The sequence below is a fragment of the Neltuma alba genome, unplaced genomic scaffold, assembly GCF_004799145.2.
Source record: "Neltuma alba isolate B1F8T4 unplaced genomic scaffold, ASM479914v2 tig00003129_pilon, whole genome shotgun sequence".
Lineage (NCBI taxonomy): Eukaryota > Viridiplantae > Streptophyta > Magnoliopsida > Fabales > Fabaceae > Neltuma > Neltuma alba.
In genome coordinates, this window is record NW_021633151.1 from 27,760 (window position 1) to 44,073 (window position 16,314).

The 16,314-nt window shown below is 32.5% G+C and overlaps 2 protein-coding genes across 2 annotated transcripts; one reads left to right on the forward strand and one right to left on the reverse strand.

Annotated features, from left to right (window-relative positions):
• Positions 1 to 83: 83 nt before the first annotated feature.
• On the reverse strand, positions 84 to 3,583 carry LOC114740389 (laccase-17-like). The gene is made up of 6 exons (XM_028928534.1): positions 3,162 to 3,583; positions 2,899 to 3,050; positions 2,435 to 2,679; positions 2,226 to 2,354; positions 1,050 to 2,009; positions 84 to 495 (listed from the first exon to the last, which is right to left on the reverse strand). The coding sequence occupies exons 1-6, from the start codon at positions 3,282 to 3,284 to the stop codon at positions 365 to 367; spliced, it is 1,740 nt and encodes a 579-aa protein (XP_028784367.1). The 5' UTR covers positions 3,285 to 3,583; the 3' UTR covers positions 84 to 364.
• Positions 3,584 to 5,602: 2,019 nt separating this feature from the next.
• LOC114740381 (embryo-specific protein ATS3A-like) lies at positions 5,603 to 6,970 on the forward strand. Its single transcript, XM_028928525.1, has 2 exons — positions 5,603 to 5,706; positions 6,502 to 6,970. Exons 1-2 carry the CDS (start codon positions 5,611 to 5,613, stop codon positions 6,967 to 6,969), a joined length of 564 nt encoding a protein of 187 aa, XP_028784358.1. The 5' UTR covers positions 5,603 to 5,610; the 3' UTR covers position 6,970.
• The last annotated feature ends 9,344 nt before the right edge of the window (positions 6,971 to 16,314 follow it).

Here is a 16,314-nt window from a genome sequence, read left to right on the forward strand (position 1 = left end):
AGACTTCGGATTAAACTACTTGCGAACGTCAAAATGCGTGGAAGCAGAAAGTCAATTGACAAAAGAATGCTCTTTTTTTTTTGGATAGGAATTCTCATTTAAACGCAGGAATATCTCAAAGTTAGGAGTAACACTTGTTGCTGTAGAATGTAAGGGTGTCTTACAATAAAGTACCAATATTTTCTTGAAACAGAAACATATTTTTTCTTGAAATAAAAAAAAGAAGAAAGAGCACCAATTTCTCTCCACCGAATTTCCGGTGTGAGAGGAGTAACTCGTAACAGTTATTTGCTCAATAAAGAATGCCATAAAGGGCCGCCAAATCCGATCAAGAAAAGTTGAAAAGAGTAATTTGAGGCCGAAGTTAACAGACGGGAAGATCCGATGGTGGTGGAAGAAGTTTTTGGTCGGGAAGCTCCCCATCCAAAACGACCCACGCCATTTTCAGACCCCAGGTTGTGTGAATTTCCAGGTGACAGTGCATGAACCATACCCCTGCACAATTTTTTAGCACCAAATCAACGATGAGACTCCATGAGCTTTTCATTAATATCTCGCGCTTTTCATACATATATTTCTTTTAGTTAAAACAACATATACGTGCTGGGTGTTTGTTAATTTGCCAAAACGGATTTAAGCCGAAAAGGTGGGGAATGGTAATGAGAATTAGAATCTCGCTATTATGGTCACAAACGTTTGTTTAGCTGCTACTTCCTTTTAACTACTACTTGCCCAAACATAAAAAGCTAGTCTTTAATCACTTGCGTTAATTGAGCTTAAAGTTGAATTTAACGTGGTTATTATTAAAAATTTGGCTAGTCAAATTGGCACTGAACGGGGTTTATGTTCGCCGGTAATAATTTAAAAAACAGGTGGATGAAAATTTCTAGGACCCCAAATGATGTGTTGTTAATCTGTCAAGTTATTCACTGTCATTTTCTGGGAGGATCTGATAGGGAGGAGGAGGCCTTGTAAATAGTGGTTAAATATTACCCATAAGCCTTCCTTGTAAAGAAAGTAAAGTAATAATAAGCAAAGCCCTTACTAACCTGGGTTATCTGCTAGGAAACGAATGGCAACCCATCCACCAGAGGGAACATCCACTGTATTCCTTTCAACGGGATCAACAAGATTGAAATTTGCAGGGCCCTTATTTGGATCGAAATTTCCAAAACCTCGGCCAACAACAAAGAAGTTAAAGCCATGCAAATGAAGAGGATGACTTTCAGTGCCGAGTATACTGGTGTCCTGCATGATAAGCTCCACGCTAGTGTTGAAGGGAAGAACAACCAACTTTGTCCCATTGCTCACCATGATGTTGTTTGGTGGGGTGCCTGTATAGTTGAATGGATGCAAGGGGCTGCTAGGAAAGTTAGGGGAGTAAATTCCATTGGATTGCCCAAAGTAATGGGCTTGAAGAAGGGCAGTGGTTGGGAGTGTGAAAGATACATTATTTATTGAAGCTGCAAACATTGTTCCATTGGGTCCCTGACATGTTTGATTGCTCTGACAGGGACTTGTACCGAGGCCTACAGTGAAGAAAAATTGTCTATCCACTTTCTGTGGAACGTTGGCAGGAAACTGAGCATCTGCAAGGCTTCGGAGTTTGTTGGCGAAATTAGTTGCGAAGGAAGTGTCATTAAGGGCAGGGAGGATTGGTTTGAAGAGTGGAAGCTTCTTCAAGTGAAGAGATTTTGATGGGGATTCATATTCCAGGATACTGGCAACAGTTGAGTTATCAAAAGTGCCAAGGCCTGTCACATATGGTCTTGCAGTCATAAGGAATGTGGCTTTGGGGTAGCGAGATTTAGTTTTAAGAAGAACATTTGTGGTTTGTCCGGGGGTGATGAGAATAGTTTTAGTCTCAAAAGGCTTAACATATACTGCATCTGCTTCAACAACTGTGAGGGTGTGATTCGCAATGCTGAAGAAGAGCTCATCATTGAGTGCTGCATTTACCACACGAAGAAGGTATGTTCTTCCAGGCTTCACCCTCATCTTGAATGTATCTGCCACAACCAATCGTTTATACTTTATATACGATCAAAACACGCGGGGGTTTCAATTCATATGCATCCTATCCTTTATGTGAGTATGAGTCTTAATGTAGCTCAAAGCAATAATGAGTAGCCATTGAAACCCCGGTGAGGGTTAATAATCATTGGCATTCAGCCACTAGTAATGTTAAGTATCCTACAGAAATATATTTACTAGTTACTTGATACCTTTAGCAGAGCAGTTGTAGAGTGGCCCTGGAAGTCCATTGATAGTGTAAGCATCCGAAACATTTGGTCCTCCACCTGTTTGTAAGGCTTGGGCTATGACTGCTTCAGGATCTGCATTCCACCATTCTCCTACAAAATTTTCATATAATTAGGTTAGAACGTGAATATAAACAGAGAAATCACATTAGTGTAATCCAATATCTCATTACCAAAGACAATGGGAACTTCCTTGTGGGGTTTGGCGAAAGGATATGGAACACCAAGCTTGGGAAGAATAATGATAGGACCATAGACGCTTGATCTTAACCATGATATATGGGCATGATAAAAGAGAGTGCCTCTTTGGCCAACAATGGTGTAATTGTAGACATAGCTTTGACCAGTTTTGATGGGGCACTGTGCCACATATGCAGGTCCATCAGCCCATCCTGATCGAAGCTGTTGAATCCCATGCCTATCAAAAAGAAAGCCAAGAGAAGTTAAGTAGACTTGATCTATAAAATATAAGTGATCTGCACTAATCATAAAACTGTGTGTGTCAGATGTGAGTCTCTCTGAAGAATTGTGCTTGTTTGTTGTTTTAAGATGAGCTACTTCATTTTTATGTTTTTGTTAGACCAAGCATTCCTTAGAATTTTTCAGTGAACATCTTTTGGAACAATATGTTCCTTACCAGTGGATGGTGATGTTGTCCCGTACATGGTTAACCACTCTGATAACAAGACGATCACCCTCTCTTGCTACAATGCGAGGTCCTGGAAACTGACCATTGACAGTAACCATGGTCTTGGTGTGGCAGAGTCGTGTTACATTCTGATACTTGATCTGCACCAGAAAGCCAAAGGCATTAGATAAAGAGCAAACAGTGAATGGGAACATTGAATGCTAAAGGCATATTCATGAAACTTAAGTTAGCTATAAGATGATGAAAAGTACATCAAAATGGTAGTGCCTAGTAATGCCTCCTTCTGCAAACTGAGGGATGAGAATCGCTGAGAAAAGAAAGAGTGCTGGAAATGCAAATGATTGAAGAGTTGCACCCATTTTCTCTCTTTTCATACAGAAGCTAATGATGGCTTTGGGAGAGTTGGTGTAAACTTCTCAGTCTGAAACGTGGATGGAGAAGAGGTCATGGGTTGGCAATATATATAGAAGAATGAGACAACGTTGCTGTTCAATTAGGTGATGCAAAACCACTTGTTTCATGCAGAAAGTGAAATCTGGAACTAGAAGAGCTTAATTTGCTGTATTTTAATGGATGAGCTGTCATAACAACTAAAGAGTGGTGTCCAAGACAATCAATTACCCTTGACCTCCTTCCTGGTTAAGTCAAATCTTAAAATATTTTGCTTGTCTAAGGCCCCTGTTCTTGCAAAATACATATGTTATTGGTTGATTTGGTTTGTACACTTTTTTCACATGGAAAATGACAGTTCTAACTTGTAAACCAAACCAAGGTTTCAATTCACTGAAGCCGCAAATGTGAGAACGTTTGGTAAATAGACATGCCAAAAGTGAGTTTTGCACGTTTACACTGCTTTAAGATATTTATATATTGATTAATAATTGATTGATGAGGCCTTCCAGATTCTTAGACTGAATCCTTCTAAGAATTTCTTTGAAGTGAAACTAGTAATATGAAATTTCCATGTCGTTTTCACAGATGATACTGGAGATTGAGAAGGCATAGTCCATTGGTTAGATGTAATTGTCTCAACAGAAGTTCTTAGTTCCAAAGCAATATTGAAATGAAGGAGAAGGACATAGAAGAGAGGTTTCTGCTGCCTGTCTCTGTCAAGCAGTCATTTAAAGGTAGATGCATGCGCAGGCCTTTTATTATTATTATTATTATTATTAACTCATGACAGATAGCCTGCAACAATAGTACGGAGCCTCAAACAAACATTGTAGTAGTATTAGAGAAGCATCCTAAGAAAAATTAAACAGATTAATTTATAATTCCTCTTATGACTAATTTAAAATTTTTAATTGCAATAGGCATTAATGTGCCTTAGAATTATAACTTCTTCAATATTTACTAATAATTTTTTGTTAGGTCATAGGCTTGAATGTATTCTTTTGAATAGTCTCATTGATTTAATAGAAAACATTTCAAAGGAGACTTTAGGTGGAAGGTATTTCAACGCAAGATGCTGCTTTGAAGGTTCTTCTGGGTCAAGTTGTTCGTAAAACTTAATCTCTCGTATAAGGGGAGGAAGATTGTCCCATAAGCTCTAGTGTTCTTTCTGGGCCGGAGGTTGCAAAAATACAAGGTTGGGCGCATTCCAAGATGTTTATAGCATTGGATAAGAAAGGTTTTGGGCCTAAACTTTTTGCACATGGACCCATATTGTTTTAAGTTATTCCCAAAATTTCTAAGTTTTGAAGTGATCTCTACATTTTGAAAAAATTAGTCTCTAACTATCGGTTGAAGGATACTACCTGATTTCTACCAAAAACAGTATTCAATGGATGGATGAAATTTAAAGGTTTAAACAGTGTTTTCATTGTAGAAAGTGGAATAAAAATTAGCTTATTCTTTTTCTTTCAGGCTTTATCATTAGCTGTTAGCATTATCACTGTTGGTAAGTTCTGTACCGTCTAGTTTATCTTCTGAGTGCATATTAATTATTTAAATTTTAAAGGAGACATTCTCATCAAACCATTTAAGTTTAGGTAAAATTACACAAAGGTTTTAAATGAGAAAATCAAATACAGAAAAGTGATAAAAATTTATATTTGCAAGTCCAATCTGTATCGCGTCATTTATAAGTCAGCCTTGTAAAATTTGTGAGAAAAAATTGGGTTTCTTTGTAAATCTCTGTATTTAATTGTTTTATCCAAGACTTACAAATAATTTTTCCTTAATTTTAAAACAAAATGAGATATATCATCTAAGTAATATCAACGCCTGCAAGACTAATTGAAAAAAAAAAAAGAATTAAATTTTATGATTGCTTACAACTGGGATTAAACATTCAGATCTCATTACAATGATAAACACGGGATTTGGACTAAACAAATGATGAGAACGAGGAAATGGTTGGAATCTTAGCTTTAACCAACAAAATGAGAGGAGATAACCGAGATTAGTAAGAGATACTTTGCCTTAACAAAGAAAAGGCTAGCCCTGTTAAAGCGAGGAAGCATAAGTAAAAGTAAAGGAACTTCATTGTACTCATTTCACGAGAACCATGTCATTAATTAATTAATTCATTTGTTAATGTAAAGTACGATGCAGAATTTGCACTTTATGAGGGAGTCAAGCCAGGAATATGATGATGAAGCTTGAGAATTAATGTCTATAAATCTCTCAACAGACAGCATCGTCAACTGCTGCGAATGGTTCCATCAGATCCTTTGTGTGCCTTAGAAATCTGAGAAAATGGCAAAGACGGGGCCATGCTTCCTCTGTCTTCCTCTGCTTTTGCTGCTTCCTCTTCTCCTCCAAGCTGAGCAGATCCTTCCTTCTGAAATCAAGGTATTTATTTATTTACGTCAATTTTGGACTACACACATATACATACATATATATATTTCTCCATATTATGCGTGTAATATAAGGTAAATCATACCCTCTATTAATATTAATGACTTATAAATAACACAATCTGTTCCTCCCTCTTTGCTCTTTGATATAAAAACTAAGGGGAAAATGAATTTGATTCTAAATATAAGATTTTTTTTTTCAAACTAATTTACTTAAAATTGTAAGCCGATAGGTAACATAATATTACAAATAGGCATTTTCTGAACATCATATTATATTTATTATAATTAGCTCATTTATTTAACTTTTTTTATTTATCTAGATTTAAGAATAAGAAGGAATATAAAATTTTGATGGTGCTGTCACTTTTGAATCTTCAAGAAAGATTAGGAGTTGGCACTGATTTGTCAATACAAGTGAAAATTCAAATGAATTGAACATACTACTTACTACCTTTGGTTTTAAATATAAGAACTAGTTGATTAATTTGAGTAAATTAAGAAAATAAGTTAAGTTAGTTATTTGTAATAAATATGTAGTCTTTTCTGAAATATCTTTGCTAATCAAGTTTATTGATTAGAGAAGGATTATTTTGAAAAAAATGAATAAATATGAGAAATAAAGTAGATTGAGATCTTATATTTACGATCAAAATAAAAGTAAAAAAATCTTATATTAAGGACCAGAAGTAGTACTAATTTATTACAGATTATGTGTAACTAGTTGAAAAAACTCACACCCACATTGATAATTAGTTACACTAATATTTTCATGTAAAAACAACAGAAAAACTGCACATATGTAATCACAATAGAAACAACATGCATGGTGGGAGCCGAAACGTCGAACCATGTGAGCCTAAGATTCGGAGGCACCAATTCAAACGACATAGTGGTTCGTCACCTCAACTCCAAGCACATCAGAAAAGTGGACCCATTGCAACCTCAGGTTGTGGACGATGTGCCCAGAAAGCCCTTTCAGGCTTGCATGGTGGACCAGTTTCTGGTCACTGCCCCATGCCTGGACTCTCCCATCTGCCGTCTCTACCTCAAAATGATCGGCTCCGATGAGTGGCGGCCCGGCTTTGCCCAGGTCCGCGTGCTCGGAGCGTCCTCGTCTCGCCTGAGCTCCGATTTCTTCTATTTCCGGCGATTTATGCCCAGATATGTTTGGCATGGTGCTGATGTTTGTGATAGAGAAGTTACTCCTTTTGGTCTCAGGGAGAAAAGAAAGGTCTATGTTAAAATTCCTTAGCTTGTTAATCACACTATTATCTTCTTCTTTCTGGAAAAAATGTGAAAGAATTAAAGAAGCACTCATGTTTTTCTTTTATACAGACAAGCATGTATATAAAGTAATATTGTTGAATGGTGTCTGAAAAGATAATTATACACGTGGATTTGTGCGTGAGTAAAATTGCTTTCAGTGTAATTCTCCGCCGTTTTAATCATGATTAAACACAAAAATCTCTCTTAATGGGGTTGTGGTCAAATAGTCTCCATTGCCCGTCGACGGCCAACCAGCGGGGAATGCCTCTACCGATCAACCCTCGGAGCTTAAAGTCATTTGATAAGTATATGCAAAATATTATTTTTTTAGTTCTATTTATAAGTCACTTTCAGTATGTTTTGCATAGTTAAGAAAAACTTTAAATTTCATTAACTCTTATTTAAAATTCAATAACTTTTCAATTTCATCCCTATTTAATATATATTATACCTCATGTAAATAAAGTCAACACAATAATAAGCGAGTGGTAAAATTGTACCTTCATATAAAAAATTTCTCTTAGTGCCCTATGAATAAGACAAAAAATATTCTTTTCTACCTTATAAATAGGACCAGAGGAGTATATTGTAGTCTGTTATGATAAATATATAATTTTTTTAAATTACTATCTCTAGTCCTTAATATAAGGACTTGTTTGACTTTTATTTTGGTCATAAATATAAGATTTTAATTTATTTTATTTCTCATATTTAGCTTTTTTTTTTCTAAAGTAATCCTTGTAATAATGGTAATTCTAACTAATACACTTGATTAATAAAGATATTTTAAGGAGGACAATACATATTTATTACAAATGATTAACTTAACTAATTGTTTAATCTATTCAAATTAGTCAAGCTCTTATTAGAGGTAGTATAACAAAGCAAAAGATATCGTTTGAATAAAAATATATCATAAGACAATGTTTAAAGATAATTAGATTCAGTTCACCCGTGCAAGGGTAACTAAACTACTTGCTTAATTTTTCTTTTGGTCAAAAGCCACTTGCCTAGTTGAAAAGTTATGTATTACTACGATCTTTTCTTTTAAAAAAAATTAAAATTGTAATTTTGAATAACTTTATATGATAGAGCTGCCCCCTCTCTACAAGTTTGAACATATTAGTACTCACCACTTAGCCCGCACCATTTAACGACTTGGGAGAGAGTTTTGTGGGGAAGATAATATAATTAATATGGAGGAAAATTTAGTTTCAAATTAAAGATCGAATTATTAAATAGATTTCTGCAAACAAATAGGTACAAGTAGAAGGAGTTTTAATTGCTTAAGCACGAAGTCTCAAGTTTGAGCATGTGTAAATGTCAAAAAACGTCAATAGGAAAGTCACCTCTAATTAAGCTTGACAATATATACTCAAATACATATGAAAAATAGATTTTTCCTAGAAAATAAATGTTGTAGGATGGAAGGAAAAAAACAATAGTTAATGAGATATTTGAGAGAGTGAAAATATTATTCCTCTAGTCCTTAATATAGGACATAATTATTAAGTTGATTTTTATCCTAAATAAGACTTATTTATCATATTTATCAGTTTTTTCTAAATTATCCCTATAGATACTCCCTCAACCATAATCAAATAGAAGAGGTAAGGAGAATATTAAAAAAGATAATTACAGTGTTTTAAGAAAAACATGTCATATTTCTTATAATTAACTAACTTAACTAACTTTTTTAATCTAATTAAATTAGTTAAATATGTCTTGTATTAAGGACCAGAAGCGCTATTACCTAGATATTATATATTGAGATGAGGCATGTGGGTTATAACTCAAAATTTGTATGGTTAATTACCATTAGTTATGACCGAGTAGGTACCTTGAGGATTCATGTGTGTGCGTGTCTTAATAAGTTAACTTGCAGTTTACGCAACCTAGCTCATCCAATTAATAGGTCAGGCAGATCAAGTCAGACACGAATCACATGATCTGATGATACCAAAATAAAAATAATTTTGGAATTATTTGTAGTAGGTAAAATGGTGGTTTAGATTAGATGACGTCCACCCAATAAAATCGATATCTAATCCATGTCGACAACAACAATAAACTCCGGATATAGCATTTGATCTTCATATAGCTTCTAGAAGATGAAGTTCTCATAAATATATATTCATAAAGAAAATGATGAAAATCACAATAAAATTAGAGTGATTGAACAAAACCAGCTTTAATGTTGATGGCAATGATGGGCACAATAATAATCATCGTTGAGGTGAAATCTAAACTATTTAAAATTAATTTTAATAGTTTAGATTTAAAATTTTCAATTCATAATTTTTAAATAAAAATATTTTTTAAGAAACTTACAGTTAACAGATTATATTTATTTTGGATTGTGTGCCTATTAAAAGAAAATAGTTTTTGAAAAACAAAAGTATTAAATATTAAATCTTAACCGTCAATATTAAATTTGAATGGTTGATGCTCATCTCTAATTATGAGCACCGAAATTGATTCCGTGATTAAACTACAACCTTAAATTAAAATCAAGAGCAAAAGGGGTAGGAAATATTCATAAGTTGAATTATGAGAATGTGAGTTATTTCTATTCACCCGACCACATGACACAATATATGTGTGTGTATTCAGAATCTTATAATGCAACCATATTTATATTGACTCCACGCAGTGCAATTAGGTGAAACATTCAATATTGATTGTACAATCATTTAGTATATTAGTATAAATAGAAAATAATTGATTTATTGTTGCTTTTTATTGTTTTCTTATGGTTTTAATTAGAGTTGGGGCGAATATAATTTGATGAATAATTACTCCTTCTAGTTCAAAATATAAGGTAAACTTTATCCATTTATATTTATCAAGAACTAGTTAAATCAGTTTAAAATAATAAATATGTAAGGTATGCATTTTTTCCCCCAAATATACCCTTATTAATAAAAAGAATAGGTAAAAGATGTAATAAATGAATCAAAGAAGAAAGAGAATATATGGAGATAAAATTGAAAAAAAACTCATTAAATGTTTGGACAAAGTGAATGTTATCTTATTAAAAAAGTCAAATCCCTCCAACAAAATTTAGCTTATATTTTGAGCCAGAAGGAGTATCATTTAGTATTACTCCCTCCTGTTATTAATATATATATATAAGAGTTAGATAATAAATTTAGAAATATTAAGAAAAATAATTAAATTAGTTATTTAATTTGTGACAAAAGCATGTTGATTTTTTTTTCCAAACATCCACTTTCTATTTATATACTACTTCCGATCCTAAATATAAGAGCTAGTTGACTAATTTGAGTAAATCAAGAAAATAAGTCAAGCTAGTTATTTGTAATACATAAGTGTTGTCTTTCCAAAATATCCCTATTCATCAAGTTTATTAGCTAGAACTACTATTATTAGAAGATTATATTAGGAAAAAAAAGATAAATATAAGAGACAAAGTGATTGGGATCTTATATTTATGACCAAAATAAAAGTCAAACGAGATCTTATATTAAGAACTAGAGGTAGTATATTGTAACTGTCCTTGATAAAAACTTCTTACTAAGGATACTTTGGGCAAAATTATAATTTTGAGAAAAAATTGATTAAGGTTTTATATTTATGATTAAAAAAAAATCTCTCATCTACCTCTTGTATTTAGGACTAAAGGTAATAATATAAATAGAAAAATATTATTTGATCTTGACTTAACTTTGCACTATATTAGATATGTGTGTGTGTGTGAGAGAGAGAGAGAGAGAGAGAGAGAGATAATCTTGCCTCTTAAGAAAACGTACAAGAGCTTATTTCAAGCTCTCCCAAACATGCACAGATAAAAACATGTTTTACAATATAATTGATTATGGTAGATCCAGCATTAATGCATATCCAAAATAGTACAAATTAAAGGATGAAAGAGACATAGTAAGAGGTATGGAAACAAAATGATCAAAAGTCACAATAATATGAACTGAAATTAATGATGACCAATGAAAGTGAAAGTCTCTATGTTCTTTTACGTACAGTTTAATAATTATTTTCTCTAATTAAACAATGCCTCTGCATGCATGCTGCTCTTCTTTTTCAGCAAATTATATTATTTTATAGTAAAAAATGTAAAACCGCCATTATTATTCACTAACTTCCAATATTTGAATCATTATCTTGCTTATGAGATTCCCGGCATGCCTTTGCTTTATGTTTTCGGATTTTGAAACAAGATAATTACTATAATTTAAATCTTCCATGCAAAGTAAATATTCATTCACACTTCATTATAAGTAAAAATAAAGTAGTTAGAATGTTTTATATGTGATAACAAATAATTCACATGACGAGATATATTTAATAAATACCATACATAGATGTTCCAAAAATTGATATAAATAGGAGTTAAAAAAATAATTTTTTAAAAAGTGATTGAAGATTGAAACGAAGTAACAAAAGTCTTGATGGTTTTAATGATTGGATTGCTTTTAAATTAGTACTCAAATATTTGTAGTTGGCACTACATCAAAATTCAACTGCTAGACTGATTTTGTTTGTATTATTTTGCACGATTGAATTTTGTTTAGAAATATTTGGTAAAATACTGATTGGTGATCTCAACTCTTTGGAAGTTACATCAAAAGTCAAATCCATTCGTGCATCACTATCGTTTTTCCTCATTATTTCACCTAAATTATATTTTTAATTATTTTTTTAAGTTCCTAAACCATCGTAGGGCCAACAAATACACAACCTACCACGCGGTTTAATGTTATATTATTATGGGCAAAATATATTTCGGTGATTGATAGTTGATGGAAACGTAACAAGAACATACTCTTATATATATACTATAAAATATAATATTGTTATCACCGTTAGTCATAAATAATCATGAAAATTTGGGCTGTAGATATGATAGTGATGGTTGATAACGTCAGGGAACAGGTATAGGCATAGCAGCTTTGGAAGCTCAACCAAATCTGAAATTTTTACTTCCATTTTCAGTCAAGGAATCCTATGACTGCTTCAAATTTTAGATGCGCACAAATATATAAATTTAAAAAGATCTACATATATCTGGTTAAAAAAAAAAATCTACATATATGGCTGAACTCATAAAAAAATATTTTTTTTGTGGGTTAATGGTTAATACTCTGCGTTAAGCTTTTCAGGAAATTTTTTGAGAATAAATATACCTTAAATGAAAACTTAAACAAAAATTGTTGCGTGTAATTAATGAAGATTATTTTATATAATCGAGAAATTAGACAGAAACAGAAATGCATATTTGAACTACCCTCCTTCACCAAAAAAAAAAGAAAAGAAAAGAAATGCATATTTGAACTTAAAAGGAAAAAGACAGAGAGGTAAAGAGATTTTTCGTGATAGTTCATTGACCCAAAGAGAGGTCACTTATTTATTTGGTAGGTAATATTTTAGACTTTGAAGTTTGAACTTTATGTGATTTGATGTGAGCTTTCCTCGGATCCTTTTCGCCATGTTTAATTTATTTTTCAGTTTTATTCATTAAATATTTACAATTTTCTAAACAAATTTCGACATCTATATATATATATATCACTGCTAAATACTTCACGAACATACATAAAGCTAGCAGGCAATATACAGTGTATGCAAAATAAATGATACAAAAATTCAAATCAAGAAATAAAAGAAATTTGCAATTATTGTCAAGCTTTTACTTGGTAATAATGTTAGAATTATATTACATATCTTCAAATCCAAGTTTGAAAGTTTAAATATGGGATAAAATCAAACACACGTGAGGACAGAATCCAGAGTTATCCCTTATCTTTGAACAACTTATATAATTATTGGACACAAGAACTACAGTTCAGTAATCAATAATATCGAATGCTTACGTAATTAACGGAATGAATTAGACAAGAGAACAAGATTAAATCAAACTCCTAAATAGTTACTTTGAATATGAGATTAGGAAGAAAATAAGCAAGACTTGAGACGAATAAGACAAATGAAGAATGAAGAAGTTATTAAATATGTGATGAAGACATCATAATAAAGTCTCAATTTTTTTGGGGAAAAAAAAATAAGAAAGAGAAAAGAAAGGCATGCAAGGGAGGAAATGATGGGAGGGGTAAATGCTTAAGTGAATAATAATGAAAATATATGGAAGTGCGTATAAATGGTCCCAGAAGAGGAAGAAGCAAAAGCACGTGGGAGAGATGCATCAAAGTTCGGACAAGTCAGAAAAAAGCAAAACCTGTTTTGCCTTGTACTGTGTGGGAAACAAACACATTCATAATAATTCATAGGATTATGAGTTTAAATCCTACCGGTAATAAGAATATTGTTAGCAGAAGACATATAAGTACACTTTGAAGGATTTTTTGAGCCTTAAAACACGCCGGGGATGATCTTGAGGGGTTTCTGAGATTCAGTTCAAACTTTTTTATTACCAAAAAAGCTTGTAATCTTAGAGTCTAGTTATATCGTGCTCCTTAAGAAATTATAGGTTTGATTTCATTTAGAGTCCCAGTTTGTTAGTACCTATCAGTTTAGTTGAAAAAAGAAAACAAAAAAGGGGAAAGGAACAGAAGAAGCAGAAGAATATTAAGAAAATTGAGACTTGTAAGCAAATAGTGACGACCAAAGAAAAAGAAAGAGACATTAGTTTGTGACAAGATGTACAGGTCTCTGGCGAAGGATCCGATGCACTCTCTTTACACCAATTTGGTTACATTTAGAAACACACTTCCTCCAAAAGTTTCTTCCACATTTTTACCATAGATATCTCTCTCCATAAATATATATTAAAAGCTAGCTAGCTCTCTGGTAACCAGTCTTGGCTTAAAGAATTTTAAAGAGTATGACTTTTAGTCTCAAGATCTCACCAATACATGATGTCTAATATATATTTATATGAGTACAAATATATATATTTTGGTGAAGTTTATTCAACAATTTATGGGAGTGGTCCAAGTCGTTTAAAGGGTGTAGTTTATAATTTAGTAATACATATGATTTTTGTTAGAAATTGGGTGATCCGTGAGACTTTCAAGCATATTTAAATTCCCAAAGAAAAAGTACGGGCAAAGAAGCTAGCCAAACTAGAGAACACTTGAAGAAAAAGATGAAAAAGTGTGAGATTTGATTATTACATTCCATCTTTTTGTATCTCTATAACTACCCTCCCCAACTGCTCCTCCTCCTCCTCCCTTCTTCCTCTCATCTCTCCTTTTTCCTTCTTTTGCAGAGATAGAGAGAGACGAGAAAAAGATAGAGAGAGATTCGCTTCTCATGTACTCTCAAACCCTTCCCATTTTCATCTCAACCATGTCATCAAGTACTTCTGATAACTCTTTCTTCTTAGAAGGACCAACAGATCAGAAAGTTGAGACGACGATGATGGGTTCAGAACTCCAACGTCTTTGGACCACAGAATCCCAGAGGCCAAACAATGCCCAGCTCCGCCCAGAAAACCCAAACCATCTCTCAAAAGAAAAGCTGCTTCTCACACTACTTCTTTCACATCTTCTTCATCATCATCATGCGGAAGAAACCCACTTGATCTCTCCAGAGAGGTTGAATTATTATTGTTCCAAACCCAACGTAACCCTCTTTCTGATTCTCACCAAAACCCCAAGAAATCTCGAAGACAGGAGTGTAAGATGTAATTATATCCACCCATGTGCCACTTCTTCAAATTTTCCTCAGCATGATGCAGAAACAAGGACCTATATACATCTATTCGTGAGTTCAACTGTTCCAAAACTTTATATATCTCATCATCTCAGTCTTAAAGCTTCAACCGTTAGATATTTATGGATCGATCAATATTTGGTTTCATTCAATATTTGTCAAGCTTCTTGGATTTGCACTTGCAGTTGAGTTGGGAATACATATATTTCAGATAATGCTAGCTGCGTTCGGTGAGATTAACGTTACGCAACTGCCAAACGTCAGATTTACGTTTCTCTTTTCTACTTTTTGTTTTGAACATGTTTTTACTTGTTAAGATCTCAAGTGATATGTTGTAAAGCGTTTGTGATGGTGTAAAGTGAAAAAGATCAATTAATGTGAATTGAGAGAGAGAGAGAGAGAGAGAGAGAGAGAGAGAGAGGAATATGTAGAACAGTGGGGTGTAGAAGTTTATAACTTTACTGCTGCTACCTGGTTCTTTTGTTCTTACCTTGTTGTTAAGGTCTATGTATGCACTTTATGTAGCTAAAGGTAGAGGAGAACTTATTCTGGTAGATTTCTTTTTTTGTTTTTATAATACGCAGAATATATACTATTCTATTGATTTTGTTAATTAAAGCTTTAAATCTGGGTTTAGTTTTCTTTCCCAATTCTGAAAGATTCTTCCTTCTGTTTTACGCTTGGGAAACTTGTCTTCGGATTCTTAATTAAAGAGAAACTAAGAGGATGACGACGAAGAAGAAGAAGCAGTTGGTAATGGTTGAAATGATTATATATATTCTTCAATACTGGCCTACTTTTTCCATTATGATTGGATATATAGAATAATAAGAATATATTTTTCCCAGCTTTTTTAATTTTGTTTAGCATTCTTTTTTTTTTGGTATAAATTCAAGACTTCAATTTACGGAGAAGCTCAAATCCCAAGCTTATATAGTTGTCTATTGAAATTTATATAAATCTTTAATATTCCCTGAAGATTATAATATTGGCTTTCATCACTTGACAAACATGCTTTCATCAATGGTCAATACTTTAATGTATTCGTCCCCTTGGATGAAACTTCACAAGAAATGGAAATGGAAATGAAAATAATAAAAATCCTTATATAATTTGATCATGACTTCAGATAAATTATATTTGCTCATTTATATATACGAGGTAATATAATTAATTTGTGCCAAATTCATATATTTACTTTGAAAATCATATTTATTTTTATTAATTTTTACCTCTAATTATAATGTCTTTAAATTAGATGGAAATTTTTGGACTGAAGAATATATTAGTCTCAACAAAATTTTACATCAAACATTTCGAATCGAAATTCAAATATAAAAATATAGAGATAAGATAGCTAGAAACAAAAACAATACTATTTTCGATCATAAATATATGAGTTAGCTAGTTAAAGAATTTACTTAGTATTTCACCCAAAAAAAAAAAAGAATTTGTTTAGTATTTAATATAAGACTTTAATCCAAATTTAAATATAGGAATTAGATTTGTTTGTTTTTATGACATACCCCAGATCCATTATATCTTTTATTTTATTGACAGTTCAAACTGGCAGTATTATACTTAATATAAAGACTTAAAAAAGCGTTCGGTGTTATTGGGTCCCAGACTGCCACTATTACATTAATCTAATGGCATTGTATGATCTATCCATAAAAAAGAA

Excerpts from the sequence above, each read along its gene's own strand:
- LOC114740389 (XM_028928534.1), bottom strand. The coding sequence starts at position 3,284 with ATGAAAAGAGAGAAAATGGGTGCAACTCTTCAATCATTTGCATTTCCA. Across the intron at positions 2,355-2,434 it reads GGAAGTTCCCATTGTCTTTG|GAGAATGGTGGAATGCAGAT; the intron begins GTAATGAGATAT and ends AAAATTTTGTAG. Across the intron at positions 2,010-2,225 it reads CTACAACTGCTCTGCTAAAG|ATACATTCAAGATGAGGGTG; the intron begins GTATCAAGTAAC and ends TGGTTGTGGCAG.
- LOC114740381 (XM_028928525.1), top strand. The coding sequence starts at position 5,611 with ATGGCAAAGACGGGGCCATGCTTCCTCTGTCTTCCTCTGCTTTTGCTG. Across the intron at positions 5,707-6,501 it reads TCCTTCCTTCTGAAATCAAG|AAAAACTGCACATATGTAAT; the intron begins GTATTTATTTAT and ends TAAAAACAACAG.